Source organism: Palaemon carinicauda, chromosome 11 (genome assembly GCF_036898095.1).
Source record: "Palaemon carinicauda isolate YSFRI2023 chromosome 11, ASM3689809v2, whole genome shotgun sequence".
NCBI classification, from domain to species: Eukaryota; Metazoa; Arthropoda; class Malacostraca; order Decapoda; family Palaemonidae; genus Palaemon; species Palaemon carinicauda.
Genome location: NC_090735.1, coordinates 64801129 through 64820246, shown reverse-complemented (window position 1 = coordinate 64820246; position 19118 = coordinate 64801129). Strand labels below are relative to the sequence as shown.

The 19118-nt window shown below is 40.1% G+C and overlaps 1 protein-coding gene across 2 annotated transcripts in view; it reads right to left on the bottom strand.

The window, feature by feature from the left end:
- snz (snazarus) overlaps positions 1-19118 on the bottom strand; it is a 264501-nt gene that overhangs the window by 141196 nt on the left and 104187 nt on the right. For both annotated transcript variants that reach the window (XM_068383069.1, XM_068383070.1), the window contains exon 5: positions 4680-4855. In XM_068383069.1, the coding sequence (XP_068239170.1) occupies positions 4680-4855 (176 nt within the window). The remainder of the gene's footprint in view (positions 1-4679; positions 4856-19118) is intronic.

Genomic DNA, 19118 nt, shown 5'->3' with positions numbered 1-19118 from the left:
CCTGGCGGATTCTTATTTCTCATCTATTCCAAAAGCATGTGCTAGGCTTCGACCTTCGGTTCGCCCACAAAAGGTCTCTTGGTCTCTGAATGATGTCCTCAGACTTGCATCAGACACGGACAACGAATCCTGCTCCTATATCACTCTTCTTCGTCAAAATCCCTTATTTATTTACTGTAATGAAAGAAAAATATTTCGCAAATATATAAAATTGTCTTGAATATTTAGTAAATATGATCTACAGAAAATGAATCTGTGATTTTGTGAATTTTGATTCGTGAATAGCGGGGTAACTGTATTAGCTGGCTCGCTCGCATGTAGGTGTGTCAAATCGTACCTTCCCTATTCAGGGTTAGTGCTATTTACAAGTTTCACCATCGTGAACACATTTCCATGATGTGCACACCCCTGAGGTAGCACCTTGAGTCACTTGCAGGAACACTGTGTGAACAGAAGCACAACATTGCTCCCAAGGAAAAGATCGTTGATTAGCCCTAGCATTGTGAACAAGTTCGTAGGCATGCGTATGCTACAAGGAGCACATGCTGCAAGCGAAGTGTTCACTGTTCAGACCTGTGTCGATGTTAGGCACTTGCCCAGCCACCTCGTGGGCGGGACAGGTGTACTTGCAAGGAAACGAATACTTGTATGTTATGTTATTGTTCGTAAACGTAAGCCTGAGCTGATTGTATACCATTGGGAATAGAGGCTTCTGGGAATAACATCAAAGGGTTACGTCTCACAAGACTGTTGAGCCCTGAGGGCATGACAGGGCGAGGCCGAGATCGCAATGGACCGGAGGCTGGCACAAAGTGAGAGTTCTGAAGAGTTTATTATCCTAAAGGGAGGAGTAGTAAGAGGTTATGTCTCACAAGACTTGGTGTTCTCCAAAGTACAGAGGGAAGTCGCGGCCACAAGCGGTCGGAAAGGATTCATATCTGGGTTAATAACCCCACAAGATTATGTCTAACAAGACACATGCCGGTAGGTTGCAGTGGTCGCAAGCGGTCAGCAGGCATTCCCCTCTGCGGCAAAAACCTTGATGGGGATCCTATTGCCGCAGTTAAACACCTCCTTGACATCGTAACGGTGAGACTGCATGCGCAACTGAAGTAGAACCTCACTAAGGGGCTGTTGGTGAACAACTGTAGTTGTGCAGGTCTGGTCAGTGAGAGGAGCTCGTCCGTGCACATCGATTACGATTAGTGTCTGGGTGAGCTCTCTCAAGGAGTAGAGGTGTTTTGCGTCTTCAGCGTTTGAACTGCGAGGGTCTGTTCGTTCATGCATGCGACGATCACTCATCATCACTCCCGGAGGGGGTCTGTCAAGTAGTCAACATGCTCCTGTATTTGGCAGCATGAGTAAGACTTGAAAAAGGTTTTTCTGTTTAACATACCGAAGGAAAACCAAGCTTTTCCTCGTAAGGGTACTCTGCGAGCTGGTGAGAAGGGTCTCGCAAACTCGCAATAGGTACCAAGACGAGCAACCTGGGTTGTTCGCAAACCTCTGTCAAACAGAAGAGCTTGCCAAACCACCTCAGTGGAGCTGAGTGGATGGGTATGCAACACTGCGCATGACTTCTCTGTGAAACTTATGTCTTTGCAAAGAACTCCTGGTCATCCCACCCCCTCACTAGGGGTTTGCAAGTAGCCATAAGTCATCCCCTCCTAAGGAAACAAAAAAAGCTGTGCTGGGCTTGAAGAACAGCAGTTTCTAACTCTTATGAGGTTGAAACCCTGAGGTGCAGGTCCTGAAGGGCTTGACTCTTAAAGCATGGAACTTTGTTTTACCCAAAGGCCTGATGTCGGCAATAACCCTTAACGAAACTCGTCGATGGGAAAGACAGCGACCGCAAGCAGTCGGCAGGCTGCTAACAAAACTCGTTTTGTACCATGACAGTTCGGAGGGAGGGCAGTCTCTCCCGCACGCAGGAAAGGTGACCAATCCCTGTTGCTGCTGTCGGCAATTCTCCCAGCAAGTGGGAAGATGGCTAGACAGTGACTGGTGGAGGGTAACTCTCCTTCAGGAGAGATAGTTTCCCAACACCTGGTGGAGATTAACTTTTCCTCAGAAGGGGAAGTTGTCAAGCACCTGGAGGCAGACCTCACGATGTGAGCTCAAGTTTAAGGTCAATATCAAGAACAACCTGTGAAACATAGCCGCAGCTAGTTTGTGGGTTACTGTCGTACTCCAGCATGTGGAGGAAGGAGGGAAAATCCTGACTGGTAACTGATAACACCAGTTGAAACTCTGCTTTTGTTCAAGCAGCTTCTAGGTCAACCTCGTACTCTAACATTAGGAGGAACGAGGAAAAAAACCCAACCGGTAACTCCTAGTAGCACAATTGAAAGTACTTATGTTCAAGCAGTTTCTGAATCACCCTCATACTCTAGCATTGGGAGGAATGAGGGAGAAACCCTGAGTGGTAACTCTGAGGAGCCCCAATCGAAACTGCTTTTGTACAAGCAGCTTCTGGGTCACCCTTGTACTCCAGCATTAGGAGGAATAAGGGAGAAACCCTGACTGATAACTCCGAGGAGCACTGGGTGCCCTCGTACCCCCAGATTAGAAGGAACAAGGGCAAAGAGGGCTGCCACTAGGGGCATGAGAAAACTGTTGGTGCATTATCTCCAGATTCTCAAAAAGAATAACCGTGGTTAATTCTTAGGGAGGCAGATATGCACTCCCGCAGTGCCCTTAACTGTAGTACTTTCGATGAAGCATTCCTTAGTAGGGGAGACCCGAAAGCCCAAGGAAAGCAGGAGTTTCCATAAGCGGCAATGGGAGAGACTTCCACAGAGGTGGATGCCGTTGCTTTGCAATGGAAAGCAACGATGTCCGCACCTGCAGGTTGCCCGTGGGTCTAAAGAGCTCTATCAGTGCATTACCTCTAGAGCCGTCATCACTCTCGCTTGACCATCCTCCAGATGAGAACGAGCGAGCAGAGTCAGAGTGGAGGGATCGAGCTGATGACGAAGGAAGTCGGAGTTTCTTTTCCTTCGAGGAAGACCCTGAAAGAGAAAAATCCCTTTAGACTTCCTCTTCGCCACCTACCAATCTCACCCAGTGGGAGGATGGTCACTCCCGACACTCGATACAAGGAGAGAATCCTACAAGCAGAGAAACTCTTCATGCAGGACGAAGGGAATGGGGAACAGTCTCAGAAGTCGAAATAATGTGCTGCACTGCTGACCTTCAAGGCCAGGCAAGCCGGCAAGACGGGAACCCCAAAACTCAAGAACTCCAAAATGAGAAAAGTCAAAGCCAGTTTTGTTAATGGGGAGAGAGAACGCAACATCCTCACTCCCCCGAGCCAAATGCAAAAGTGGTGACATAGTACAGGTGTGTGTGAGTGGGGTAGCTGGTACTACCCCATGCCCCCACTAACTAGTAGTGGGTAGTTATACCTCATTAAAAGTCTTGTGATAAGTTTCCAGCCTCGCTAATAGTATATTCCCTATAAAGAACAAAATGGTGTGTATTTAGTGATGGAGCAAACGATATTTAAAATAAAATACTATATCTAAAAATCAAAACAAATAATGTATTTTTCAAAGATAAAACTGAATGCATTAGTTCTCAGTTTATGAGTACTGTAACTGAAAACAAGCATATCAGTATATAAGCATACAAATTTAAATTGGATTACAAGTATTGCATCGATCAGCGAGCAATAATTTAGCTCTGCACATTTTTCATGAGTGTATTGATATACAGTAGTATCTGCAAGTCCCAAATTGATATGCTTTAAATATTGATATGAATGGAGATATGGCTTTATGAATAAAATACATACAGTACTGTATACACTGAAATTTTGTGTATGTGTGCTTTCAGTTTTTAAACTAGGTCTATCAAAGAAACCAGCAAGAATCCTTGGTAAAAAAAAAAATTAGATTTTTTGATAGAGAAGAGAAGAGGAAAGATAGGTATTTTGTAGAAGGGGAAATGGTCAAAAGTTTTTTAAGATGGGAAATGAAAAATTACAGTATTATGGTAATTATGATTTGAGGTACAAAATAAATGTACCTGTATAGGTACTATGCAGGCTTACTGGGAAGTTTCACAAGCAGGGTAGCCTCAATTCAGCCATCTATTGATACTACTAGAACAGCATGTACATGCTCCATCATGCCAGCATGAGAAATAACGCAGACACCCTTAACTGCTTTGTATGAGACCAGTAAGAAGTGTTGCCATATAATAACTTTGTCATCTTATTTCAATGAGTTAATTTTTTTTTTGTACTATGTATTTTTATCTTTTATTTGGAATTATTATTTTATATTCTTTTTTGTAATTTGGGGTTATGAATTGTTCAATAATTAGCATTATAAACCATTAAAAATTAGTACATAAGTGTATTTATTTGTATGTGGAATGCATTGAGTGAATTTCCTTTATTTCTTAATGAAAAAATTTTAAAGGTATTAGTTTACTAGTAATTTAGTTTGTCAGCTTGCTCCCAGAACGAATTAAACCCGTAAACTGATGCACCACTGTATCCCTGAGTATATTAAACATCTAACACCTAAGAGACCCATCCACTTTTCTTCCTCATACAGAACAGGCAGAAGATCTGAATGAAGATGCTAATTATACCATAAGTGAATCCTTCAAAGCCAGAGATTTTAATTTTCTTTCAATGCTAATACAACTCGTACATCTGATTAGCTTACCTTTACAAGCTAGAAGCTCTTTTAAAAGAGTTCGCAATGGTGTGCATTTTGAGTATTCTGGAGGAAGGCACCTGGAGATTAAAAGTTCAGCGACTAAGCGCAGGAAGTTCCTTTCTCGTTCAGGTGAGCTCAGCTGCGGAACTAAATGAAATATCCCTCTTTCACCCCTAGCTTCTCTGAAATCATTGGATAATGAGGAAAAAAAGTTTGTCATAAAACTATTTATGTTATGTATGAATATGGAACAACACATTTAAAAGTAAAATTATATCAATAAAGTGACAATACTGCAACTACAGTAATACAGTAGACCCCCACCATACAACATTAATCTGTTCCGGAGTTGGTATCGTAAGGTGAAATCTTCGTATGGCGGGCAATAGAATTAGCTAGAGCATGCAAAACCCCAGGTAAAAACATCAAAATTTTATATACATATTAAAAATTAGTAACAAAATAGTATAGCAAGTACTACTTATTTATAATATACATGTACTGTATATAATTAAATAACATTATAAACAAAAAATATACTGTATAAAGAAAAAATTAAATTTTATTCACCTTTGGAGTGACGTGACTTGAGCTGGTAGACGGTGGAGCCAGAGGGGGGAGGAGACGGCAGATATAGGAACATATCAATGCTAATTACGTTACACTTAATAATAGATTTATTTTTATTAAACGCAATTAAAAATGTTTTTTTTTTATCATTTTTTCTTTTGAAATTTTTTTATTAATTCTTTTTTCTAGAACTTAATTTTATACCGTAGCATTTCTTCATCTTCACTTTACTCTTTTCTAGCATTTTTACTAGAATCACTCATATCATATATGCTTTCTGACACTTCTTTTGGAGCAATATCTATCCAAAGAAGCCTGTTTCTGATGACTCCTCAAAATATTTCTAAAATGACTTATGCACCTGTTATTAACACTCTCCATAAGACGACCTGTGAGAAGTTTTTCTGGGTGTTTTTTTTATTACAATGAATCTACTAAGGTTTTCACACCAACCGATAGCTTCCCTTATTTCTGCTGATGTCATTTCTTCTGTCTCCCCCCCAACCTCGCCACCACTAGAGTGGTGCTCCTCTTGAATGATGGTCAACTGCATTGCCTCAAACTTCTTCAAGTCTTCAGTCATAAGCTCCTCCCTGTGCTCCTCGATAAGGTTATCGACGTCAGCCTCATCGACAACAAGCCCCATGGACCTCCCAATTGAAAATATTTCCCCAGCATCACCCTCAGGGGCAGGATCATCAACGGCCTCGTCTTCGGGTGAAGGTTTGAAACCTTCGAAGTCGCGTTCTGCCCCAACAGCTGGCCACAGTTTCTTCCATGAGGAGTTCAAGGTGCGCCGTGAAACCTCATTCCAAGCTTTATCGATCATCTTCAGACATTGAACGATGTCAAAATGCCCCTTCCAAAATTCACGGAGGGTGAGTTGATTGCTTTCGGTCACTTTGAAACATCTTTTGAACAGATGCTTCGTGTAAAGCTTCTTGAAGTTGGCAATCACTTGCTGGTCCATAGGCTGGAGGAGAGGGTTGGTGTTTGGTGGCAGATAGAGAACCTTGATGAAGGAGAAGTCCGGATGTATGTTGGCCTCGAGGCCAGGAGGGTGAACAGGGGCATTGTCCAGTACCATGAGACATTTTAGAGGAAGATTGTTCTCTTCTAAAAATTTCTTGACAGCAGGACCAAAGCAGACGTTTACCTACTCAATAAATATGGTCCTCGTGACCCAGGCCTTGGCATTAGACCTCCAAAATAACGAGAGCCTATCCTTCGTGATATTTTGCGCCTTAAAGGCACGAGGATTCAGTGGTACACCAGTAGGGGTTTAATTTTTAAGTCCCCACTGGCATTTGCACAAAATGCCCAGGGTAAGTCTGTCCTTCATCGGCTTATGGCCAGGAAGTTTCTTTTCTACTGCTGCGATATATGTACGATGGGGCATTTTCTTCCAGAAAAGGCCAGTTTCATCACAGTTAAACACTTGCTGAGGAATGTAGCCTTCTCTGGAAATTAATTCCTCAAACTTCTCGAGGAATTCGTCTGCTGCTTTCTTGACAAAACTGGCCGACTCTCAATTCCTGACAACGGGGTGAATACCAGTCCTCTTCCTTAAGCGATCAAACCACCCATGAGAAGCGTTAAACTCTGGTGGGGCTTGCTGCAACGTTCCATCGTCTCCGCCGTCTCTCTGGGCTTCCACGAGATCGGCAAAGATGGCACTCGCCTTGTGCGAAATTACCGATTGCGTGAGTATCACCAGCGATTTCCTTCTCTTTAATCCATAGTAGAAGGAGTCTCTCCATCTCGTCGTTGATTGAGGTCCTTCCACTGGCAAGGACAGTCATGCCCTTAGAAGACTTACTTGCTTTAATATGCACTAGCGAGGGTAACGATGCACATGCCTTCTTCGTATTTCTTGATTATCTCCAGCTTTGTTTCCATAGTAATAATCTTCTTACTTTTCCCTTTAACATCACTAGCAATCTTGGGACCCATGGCTAACGAATTAAAGTTTGAATTAAGCACTAAAATGCACAAAAAATACGATATCGCAAGCACTTACACAAGATCAAGTCTTTACGAAACACGCGAGATTCTGAACTGAGCGAGCGATTAACAAAGAGAGAGAGAGGCAGCATCTCTCTTAGGCATTGTGGGAGGGATTTCGGCCAATAGCATATCGCCATCTTAGTGACGCCGACCAATAGCAGACCAGCATCTTAGTGATGTATGCAGTGACGCATACAGTGATGTATGAGCGTGGTGTGAGGCGAGTGACTCACACTGTCATACTCGCACCAACCGCCAAGTTTGAATTTTGGAATTTGATGCCGTAAGGCGGGGAAAATGCCGTAACAAGGGGACGAAAAAACTTTGTATTCCACATCGTAACGTGAGAAAAACATAAGCTGGGGACGCCGTACCCCGGGGTCCACTGTACCTTGGTATTCAACCATAATCCATTCTAGAAAAATGGTAGCTCTTCTAGAAGCACACTCCAAATTCAAACCATTGTTCCCTAGTCTCAGGTAGTGTCATAGCCTCTGTACCATGGTCTTCCACTATCTTGGGTACAGTTCTCATACTTGATGGTACACTTGTGCACACTATTCTCTCTTATTTCTCTTCATCTTTTTTTTTTTTTATTTTGTATATGAAAGATTTATTTTAATGTTACTGTTCTTGAAATAATTTATTCTAATTGTTCGTTACTTCTCCTTTATTTTTTGGGCTTGAGCCATGTCGTCCTGATGGAAGTTCCTTCTGGCAACTTCTACAGTATAATATTTCTGCGATTGATATTACAAGAGAATTACCGTCAGGTATCACGGGGTTCCAACCCCCGGAAACGACTATCCGAAGATATTGTGTATAATCAGGGACGTATCCTAAGATAACTATAGATATCTACACCCCAAACAGACCTTTCCCAGTCTATTCCACTAAGGGGTAGGATAAGTAAGGAGCCGTTACACATCCTATCACCGTCTAGTGCTCTAATACGGTCCCACTCCTCTTTCCTTGGAACACAGCTGATGGCTACAGTTTGGTTGATTTTGTGGGCGCTTTTGCAGTTTTTGAAGAATTATCGTTTGGAATGTCTTCTTCTTTGTCAAAGTTGAGTATTTATCTCTCTTTGCCTTTATTTATGCTAATTTTGATTTCACTCCCTTCAGGGACTTATATTTTAGGTTTTGGTTAGAGGAAGCCAAAGCGCTTCGAGTCCTGCCTGCTAGCATGGCGTCGGGCTTAGTCCCAGATGGCCTCTTAATTATCGTGTTTACTTCATTTTTATGGGTAAGTTTCACGTTAGCTAGTTTTTGTTTAGCATTACGATGCTAAGGACTCAATTTTATATGTATTTCAATTTCGATTAGCATTACGATGCTAAGGACTCAATTTTATATATTTTTATTACGATTTATTATTTTAGTCTTTTGTGAGTTCGTATCAGTTTTGGCATGTCCATCGGGCCATCGTGCTACATACGCTTTCTAGTTGGTTTACGGTATTCCTTTCGAGTTCCCCTTTGCGAAGGGCGAGTACAGTACACTCTCTCCTGTTGGTGCGCTGACAGTTGTATGATGCCGTATTCTAACCCTTTTTAAATTTTGAGAAAATAATAATTTTGTTGATCCCCGTTAATGATATCGAACTTATATATATTGTGAGTGGTTTATTGTGTGAAGGCCTAGCCCTTCGGGGTTTCTGGCCTATTAACCCGGCACCATTCTCTTTATAAAGAGAGTTGTCAGACTGTTAGTAATGCTGGTACTTTGTCGTCTCCGACGGCATTCCTTTTCTGGACCATGCTATAGCGATACGTTGCTATATTATCTATGTGGCCTATACTGCCACACTTGTTTTTACGACATGATGTTTGTTACATACGATCGTCATTTTAGTTTGCTGCCATCGTTACCGACACTGTCGTAACTGGCGGCAGTTTTCGCCCAGTATTGGGTATAGTTTTTGTGTCTCTGATTTAGGAATAGCCTTGGGAGGCGACGATGCCGTTACATATCTGTGCCGTTATTAACGGCAAGGATATTATGTTATGAAAGCAGAGGTTTTTATTATTAGTGACTGCCTTTTTATAGATATATCTGTTGATGAGTACAAACCTTAAATTGGCATAAAGAAAGGATATTATGTTATGAAGGCAGATGTTTTTATTATTAGTGACTGTCTTTTTATAGAGATATCTGTTGAGTACAAACCTCAAATTGGCATAAAGAAAGGATATTATGTTATGAAGGCAAATGTTTTTATTATTAGTGACTGGCTTTTTTTAGAGATATCTGTTGATGAGTACAAACCTTAAATTGGCATAAAGAAAGGATATTATGTTATGAAGGCAGATGTTTTTATTATTAGTGACTGTCTTTTTATAGAGATATCTGTTGAGTACAAACCTCAAATTGGCATAAAGAAAGGATATTATGTTATGAAGGCAAATGTTTTTATTATTAGTGACTGGCTTTTTTTTAGAGATATCTGTTGATGAGTACAAACCTCAAATTGGCATAAAGAAAGGATATTATGTTATGAAGGCAAATGTTTTTATTATTAGTGACTACCTTTTTTTAGAGATATCTGTTGATGAGTACAAACCTTAAATTGGCATAAAGACCTTACGTCAACAACTTGTGACGTATCTTTATGCTAGTCAGCTTTGGATGAAGTTCTCTTTTGCGAAAGGTTCTCCTTAACTAGACTCTAGATTTAACTATAATAATTTGTTAATTACTTTCATCACTTTATTCAGATCTTTTAAAAACCGTGGATTGGATTGTGCATCTTACAGGGGGATTCTGTTGTGATCCCCCTTGTCAGTTTATGGTTTAAAGAATAGCCTTCTAATTTTACTTTTGTTTGCTCCATTTATCAATGCGTCGATAATTTTTGCAGGGTAGGTAACTCAGTTACCTTCCTTTTAGCCTTTTCCCAGCGAAGAGGGTAGGCTATTTATTTTGATGAGCATTTTGTTCCCTCTTTTAACTGATCAATATTTAAATGATAAAGGGGGACAAATTTAGTTGGCTTTACTTCCAATCTAACGACATTAAAGAGGTCTGGATAATGTTATCCTTTTTCTCTTTCTCATCAGGAAAATGGGAGATATACACATTTTAGGAGTTAATTTCCAAAATTTTTGTCTGAAATTTTGAATGTTATGAACCCATTCTTTTCAGCACGGTGATCTAGAGAGTTTAAGATACTCATGACCGTTTTCTCCTCTTTACAGGCGGGATCTTCGAAGGAGATGCATTGTCAAGTCCCGATCTGTGCCAAGACCGTGAGTTATCCCTGTGGTCATGTGCGCAATCGAGTCGGTGTCAACTTTGTTGATCTCTTCGAGCGTTTGATGCGTATCTTCTCCAGACTCCTGATGCATCCTTTAGCTATGCTTCTAGCACCAGGTCTGTCACTACTGCGAACTGGAGAGAGCCCAGTACTCTTTCCTTTTGGCATCTTGAAATCCTCTTGTGTTGGATTAGTCTCTTGACAGATGCCGCTATTTCTCTCCTCTTCTTTAATAGAATGGAGAGGTGGTGTAACTGCAAGTTCCTCTGGATTCCTAACTATTGAAACTTGTGAGCTGGAGAAAGGCGAGACTTCTAGCGATTGATCTTGAAGCCCAGGTGTTCCAGGAACTGGATCACCTTTCCGGCCGCTTGCAGACAAGTAGTCTTGGATGCTGCCCGCACCCGCCAATCGTCCAGGTATGCTACTACTTGTACTCCTTCGGAGCGTAGTTGCTGGACGATTGTGTCCACTAGCTTTGTGAATACCTTTGGGGCTATGTTTAGTCCAAAGGGCATGACTGTGAAGACATATTTTGTCTTCTGTAGCCTGAAGCCTAGGTAAGAGGAGAGGGGGCGGCTGACTGGTAGGTGCCAGAAAGCATCTGCCAGGTCTATTGAGACTGTGTACGGCCCTTTCGGTAACAGGGTCCTTATGTGTTGTAAGGTTAACATCCGGAACTTGTTGTTCTTGTTGAGTGCAGACAAGTCTAGAATGACTCTGAGTTTGTCCGAGTCTTTCTTGGGAACACAAAACAGCCTTCCCTGAAATTTGATGGACTTTGCTTTCCTTATGACCTTTTTGTTCAAGAGTTCTAAAGTATATTCTTCCAATAAGGGGGTGGAGTGTTGGAAGAATTGAGGAAAGGAAGGTGGAGTTTTGTTCCATTTCCACCCTAGTCCATTCTTGATTAGGCTGTGGGCCCAGGGATCGAAGGTCCAACAATCCTGAAAGTGTAAGAGTCTTCCTCCTACCTGGAGCATCTCATTGTTTAGATGATCCGGAGGGTTTGCTACCCTGACCACGTCCTCCTCTACCCCTTGAGGGGTTTCTTGAGGAGCCTCTTCTAGATCCTCTACCTTTAGGGCGAAATGTATTGGTGTGCCTCTCAAAGACTGGGTTAAAAGCTGGTGACTGAGCTACTAACTGCTGAGGCACCATTTGGAATGTGGTTTGCAGCTGGGCAACCATTTGGGGAACTGTGGTTATGGTAACTGTGGGATGCTGTGCAGGTCTATGAGGCATTCGTGGCTTCTTCGTCTTCCTGTTCTTGGGTTGGGGACCAGCATCAGAGGATGATTTCCTCTTGGAGGACATGCCCCACTTTTGGAGAAGGTTCCTATTCTCTATGGCAGCTTTAGCAACTACCTCTTGGACTGCTTCCTTTGGGAAGAGGTCCTTGCCCCAGATACATGAAGTAATCAACTTCCTGGGCTCATGCTTGACCGTTGCATTGGCAAACATGTGCTCTCTACAGGCCCTCCTGGCCTTCACGAAAGCGTACATGTCCTTTACTAGGGTAGCCACGTGCATCTTGGCTAGGACTGTGTACATATCTGGGGTACTCGAGATGCCTGCGCACATCTCCATACAGTTCTGTAGAGACAGAGAGGCAGCGTGTCTCTCTTTTGTCTCCTGTTCCCTTCGCAGAAGAAAATCCGACAACTTCGGGAGGTTCTCGTTGAACTGCTGTCCAGCATAGGACTAGTTTTCTAAACCACAGGGAGAAGGTGGCGGCAACATACAACCACCCCAGGTGCAGTTTAGGGAGGCTTAGCCTCCTATGCCGGCGGCTATAAGCCGGCAGGGGAGTGACTACTCACCCTGCCGGCCTGCCGCCGGAAAAAGAATGAATACTCTGAGATTCTGTCAAAAACCAAAGCCGGACACTCGCCGGCAAAGGTGGGAGACAGAAAAACCCTAGCCTAGTCAAGCCGGAGTAAACTACTCTATGGCAAGACCAGAAAGGGTTGCCGCCTGCGGCGGCACTCAGAAGAAAAGAGGGATTACTGTACCCATGACTCTCGACAGGAGACAAGTATCGATTTATATAATTCTAGGAGATATACTATCTCCCTTAGAATCAATAAAATGATACACAAGGGTAAATGGGGAAATGTCTGAAAGTATACTACATCGCCTAGGTTAGGTAACCTAGGCAAGACGAGAACTCGGTTACGTAAATCACCGAAACTCTAACGTATACGATCGACAAGGAAAGAGGAAAATTATGCATACCATAAATATCTTTACAAGTATAATTATGCCTATATAGCTTTCATAATTTATTAATGCTATTTCAACTGGGAAAGTCGTTCTGCTAACTAGATAACACATGCCTAACGAACGACAGCGCCCATGGCGCCTCCGGTAACAGGCCTAGCTCCTAAGCACAATAAATTACTCTAATTTCACTGTGAAACAGGAGCTAAAACTATATACACTGTAAAGAATCAATACTCAACTTTCCAGAGGTGAAAGGAGCTGGAGATTGCATAATAATCCCACAAAATCGATCGAAAATGTTAGATCAACAGCGAATTCGCTACAAAATTAGGAATAACCGCCATCTTGATACTCAATAGTAGTATAGGAAATAGGGTAACCTTGATAACGGCTCCCCTTCCAAATTTGCCACTCTTCCCCCTCGAGGCAAAAACGCTATTCGGGGTGAAGATCGCTATGTGTCGTATCAAGATATACGTCCCCTGATTTATGCGATATCCTTAAGAGAAATTTTAAGGATATTTGTGCCAGAAGTTAGAATTCTGGAGACCTAAAGGTAAATTCTCTGGGAATATCACTGTAGTTAATATATCCCTTGGAAGCTACTACGTGGCTTGAGCCCCCCAAAAATAAATGAATAAATAAATAAATATATATATATACTGTATATATATATATATATATATATATATATATATATACAGTATATATATATATATATATATATATATATATATATATATATATATATATATATATATATATATATATACACAGTATACAGTATATATATATATATATATATATATATATATATATATATATATATATACACAGTATACAGTATATATATATATATATATATATATATATATATATATATATACATACAGTATACATATATATACATATACATACATACATGCATACGATTGTTCCAACATCCAAAGTAAAATTCCATCAAATTTTTGTCTCGACACCCGGAGTAATGCTCCAACATCCGATGTAGATCTTGCTTACGCTGGTAGATGGCAGCATGTAAGAGGGACGCCATTGAGCGTCGAGTGCTGTTCTCTGTTCTTGTGTGTATCGTATGGTTGTCCTCTGTTTGGTCTGTTATTAACAGTGCTTATTTTCTTCCTTTTCTCACATTTCCTTTTTGATTTTACCTATAATCATGGTGCCTAAGAAGCTATGTTTCAGTACAGGTAGTGGTGAGAAAAGGAAGAAGGCAATTCTTGCATTAGAATTAAAGCAAGAAATTATAGAAAAACATGAGAGCAGTGGGCATGTGAGTGATATTGCTAAACAATATGGCCGGAATAGGCCTATGATCTTGACGATCATCAAGCAGAAGGCAGCCATTAAAGCAGATAAACCATCGAAGGGGATCACCATTATTACAAGACATCGTAGCAATACCCTGGAAGTGATAGAATGCCTTTTGTTGATAAGGATAAAGGACAAAGAGATTGTTGGCAACGATCATTTGTGAGAAGGGCCAGCGTGATGAACAGAAAGAAAGAAAAAAGTGAAGCAAAGAAAACAAAGATAGCATTAACAAGCTCTTTTAAAAAAGTCCTCTCTCTATTTCTGTTTCTCTCTAAACATAGCATTAACATGTTCTTTAATTAAAATCTCTCTCTCTCTCTCTCTCTCTCTCTCTCTCTCTCTCTCTCTCTCTTGTTCTTCTTCGTTTTTATAGTGTTAGAGACGTCTATTATTTTTTTCCGAGAGAGAGAGATTAAACAAAAATGTGTTTAGAGTACATATGATTTTTAACAGCGTCAACGAGTTGAAAGACAATTAAATGTAACTAGAGAGTAATAACAGCGAATCTGAATTCCATTATTAACTAAAACAAATATTGATACAAACACACTCGTGTGCGTATGCACAAAAACACACACACAGGTGTAGGAATTGCTACGCAGTAAGAGACAGACGGTCGGGGAGGAGGTATAGACGGTGACTGCGATAACGTACCGTAACTCGTCACTGAAAGTGATGAAAATTACAAATCAAAAGAAAAAAATGTAAAAAATATGAAATATAAAAATAAAGAAATAAATAAGCTAAGTTAGATTAAAGTTTCCGCAGTGTAAGTTTCGGTACGTTATCGCAGTCATCATCTCTACCTCCTCGCCGATCGTGTCTCCTCCTGCGTAGGAATTCGTACACCTGTGTGTGCGTGTTTGTGAATATGCACATGAATGTGTTTGTATCAATATTTGTTTTAGTTAATAAAGGAATTCAGATTCACTGATATTGCTTACTGTATTTAGTTACATTTAATTGTCTTTCAACTCGTTGATGCTGTTAAAAATCATATGTACACAACACATTTTTGTTTAATCTCTCTCTCTCTCTCTCTCTCTCTCTCTATCTCTATCTCTCTCTCTCTCAGAAAAAATTAATAGACGTCTCTAACACTAACAGTGAAGAAGAACGAGAGAGAGAGAGAGAGAGAGAGAGAGAGAGAGAGAGAGAGAGAGAGAGAGAGAGAGAGAGAGAGAGAGAGAGAGAGAGCCTTACCTTACCTTATTTTATGTTTGGGTTCCCCCAGGTCCCTCAGTGTGAGGCACCTCGTATATCCACCAGAGAGTTGCTAATGCATCTTCCGGTGTATTTTGCATCTTCCAGTCTTGGATGGTCCGGGATGCATCTTAGGTATTTATCGAGCTTATTCTTAAACACATCTACGCTCACTCCTGATATGTTTCTTACATGAGCTGGCAGCACATTGAATAGTCGCTGCATTATCGATGCTGGTGCGTAGTGGATTAATGTCCTGTGCGCCTTCCTTAGTTTTCCTGGTATATTTTTTGGCACTATTAATCTACCTTGGCTTGCTCTTTCTGATATTTTTAGCTCCATGATGTTTACAGTAATTCCTTCTATTTGCTTCCATGCTTGTATTATCATGTAGCGTTCTCTTCTCCTTTCTGGACTGTATAGTTTTAAAAATTGTAGTCTTCCCAGTAATCAAGGTCCTTAACTTCTTCTATTGTAGCAGTATAGGACCTTTGTACACTCTCTATTTGTGCAATATCCTTTGGGTAGTGTGGGTACCGTATCACATTGCAGTACTCGAGTGTACTACGTACATAAGTTTTGTAAAGCATAATCATGTGTTCAACTTTTCTTGTTTTAAAGTGTCAAACATTCCCATTTTTGCTTTACATTTAGCCAACAGTGTTGCTATTTGCTCGTTGCATAACATATTCCTATTTAACATTACACCAAGGTCTTTAATTGCTTCCTTGTTTGTGATTGTCTCGTTATTAGGTCCCTTGTATGCATATACCATTCCTTCTCTGTTTCCATAATTCATTGATTCAAATTTATCGGAGTTAAATACCATCCTATCTACCTCCGCCCATTCATATATTTTGTTTAGATCTCTTTGTAGTGAGTTCCTATCTTCATCACAAGTAATTTCTCTACTTATTCTTGTGTCATCGGCGAAATTTCTTACTACAGAGTTTTCAACATCACAGTCTATGTCTGAGATCATAATAACAAACAGCAGTGCAGCTAATACCGTACCTTGTGACACGCCAGATATTACCTGAGCTTCATCCGATTTCTCGTCATTTGCAACCACTATCTGTTTTCTGTTTTGCAGGAATTCTTTTACCCATTTTCCTATCTTTCCCACAATATTATGCTTTCTCATTTTTTTCTCTAATATATTATGGTCTACCTTGTCAAAGGCTTTTGCAAAATCTAGATAGATCACATCTGTGTCTTTTTCATTTATCATATTTTTGTATATGTTTTCATAGTGTGCTAACAGTTGGATTTGTGTACTTTTTCCGGGCTCAAAACCGTGTTGACCTATATTAAACAAATTATTTTTAACCAAATGATCCATTATTTTCTTTTTTATTAGCCTCTCATACACTTTCATAATATGTGATGTTAGACTAACAGGTCTATAATAGCTCGCCTCTAGTCTTGATCCACTTTTGAAGATAGGGGTTATATAAGCTAATTTATGTTTAACATATATCTCGCTCATATCTACACTTTGTCTTAGCAGTATTGCAAGCGGCTTCGCGATAGTGTTTGCAGTTTTTTTTAAACAAAATCGCTGGAACTCCATCTGGTCCGGCTGCTGATCCATTTTTAATTTCGTTTATAGCCTTGACAATATCTGCTTCACTAATATCTATATCCGTTAGATATTCAACATTTTCTTCTCTCATTTCTGTTTCATTATTCTCATTCGCAATTCTTGGCGTGAACTCACTCTTATATTTTTCTGCTAATATGTTGCATATTTCTTTTTTTTCATTCGTTAGCCGTCCTTCAATTCTTAGAGGGCCTATTTCTAATCTCCCTTTATTCATCTTTTTTGCATAGGAGTAAAGTACTTTGGGTTTTTTTTTATATTTTGAAGTGTCCTTTCTTCCAAGTCCCTTTTTTCATTTTCTTTTGACTGTATAATCTTATGTTCTGCATTTTCTATCTTACATTTTATTTCCATCATTTTCCACACATTTTTTTCTTTTACAAGATTTTTCTTCCACTTTCTAATTTTCTGAAATAAGATCATTCTGTCTCTTGGTATGCATGTCTTTTGTTTATTATTTTTTTTCGGTACATATTTTTCAACAATTTTCTCCAGTATTTTGTTCAGTATGTCTGTATTTACCTGTATATTATCACTTACAAACACATTTTTCCATTCTTTATTCAGTTCTTCATTTATTTCTGACCATTTTATATTCTTACTATAAAAATTTTATTTTCCATATCCTTCCCAACGTTTTGTGCTTTGATTAATTCTGCGATCACATGCTTTGGAATGGACTATTAATTCTATGACATTGTGGTCTGAAATTCCCGTGTTATACAGTATTATTTCTTTAACATAATTCACCTCATTCACAAATACTAGATCTAGGACATTTTCCTTTCTTGTTGGAATGTGGTTTATTTGTTACATATTATGTTCTAATAGCATATCTTGAAGCTTTTCAAATTGCCTCTCTTCTGCGCTACTATTACTCTCTTTTTTATATGTATACATACAACCACTTTCTTCTATCCGTTCTTTCCAATCCATGAAAGGAAAGTTAAAATCTCCGGATAGGAGTATATTCCAGTCTTTATGGTTTCTACATATATCATCTATTTTTTCTATTATTATGTCAAACTCCTTAGTATTTGGGGGTCTGTAAAATGATATTTTAATTATAAAATAAATTTTTGAATATACTTACCCGGTGAATATATAGCTGCAACTCTGTTGCTCGAGAGACAAACTCTACGGAAAAAACTCGCCAGCGATCGCTACACAGGTTGCGGGTGTGCCCAACAGCGCCATCTGTCGACCAGATACCCAGCTCTTATGTAAACAAAGACTCAATTTTCTCCTCGTCCCACTGTGTCTCTATTGGGGAGGAAGGGAGGGTCATTTAATTTATATATTCACCGGGTGAGTATATTCAAAAATTTATTTTATAATTAAAATATCATTTTTAAATATTTAACTTAGCCGGTGAATATATAGCTGATTCACACCCAGGATGGTGGGTAGAGACCAGTAATATATGTTTGCATTTTATGAGCTAAGAGTTTTTTTATTTCATTTTAGAAGTTATCAAAATAACAAAAACAAAATAAATAGGTACCTGGTAAGGAAGTCGACTTGAACAATTACTCTGCCTTTTAAGTACGTCTTCCTTACAGAGCCTCGCGATCCTCTTAGGATGCTGATCGACCCCTAGGAGCTGAAGTATCAAGGGTTGCAACCCATACAACAGGACCTCATCAAACCCCTAATCTAGGCGCTCTCAAGAAATGACTTTGACCACCCGCCAAATCAACCAGGATGCGAAAGGCTTCTTAGCCTTCCGGACAACCCATAAAAACAACATTAAAAACATTTCAAGAGAAAGATTAAAAGGGTATGGAATTAGGGAATTGTAGTGGTTGAGCCCTCACCCACTACTGCACTCGCTGCTACGAATGGTCCCAGTGTGTAGCAGTCCTCGTAAAGAGACTGGACATCCTTTAGATAAAAAGACGCGAACACTGACTTGCTTCTCCAATAGGTTGCGTCCATTATACTTCGCAGAGATCTATTTGCTTAAAGGCCACGGAAGTTGCAACAGCTCTAACTTCGTGCGTCTTCACCCTAAGCAAAGCTTGGTCTTCCTCACTCAGATGTGAATGAGCTTCTCGTATTAACAGTCTGATAAAGTAGGATAAAGCATTCTTTGATATAGGCAAAGATGGTTTCTTAACTGAACACCATAAAGCTTCAGATTGGCCTCGTAAAGGTTTAGTGCGCTTTAAATAGAACTTAAGAGCTCTTACAGGGCATAAGACTCTTTCTAGTTCATTGCCTACAATCTCCGATAAGCTGGGAAT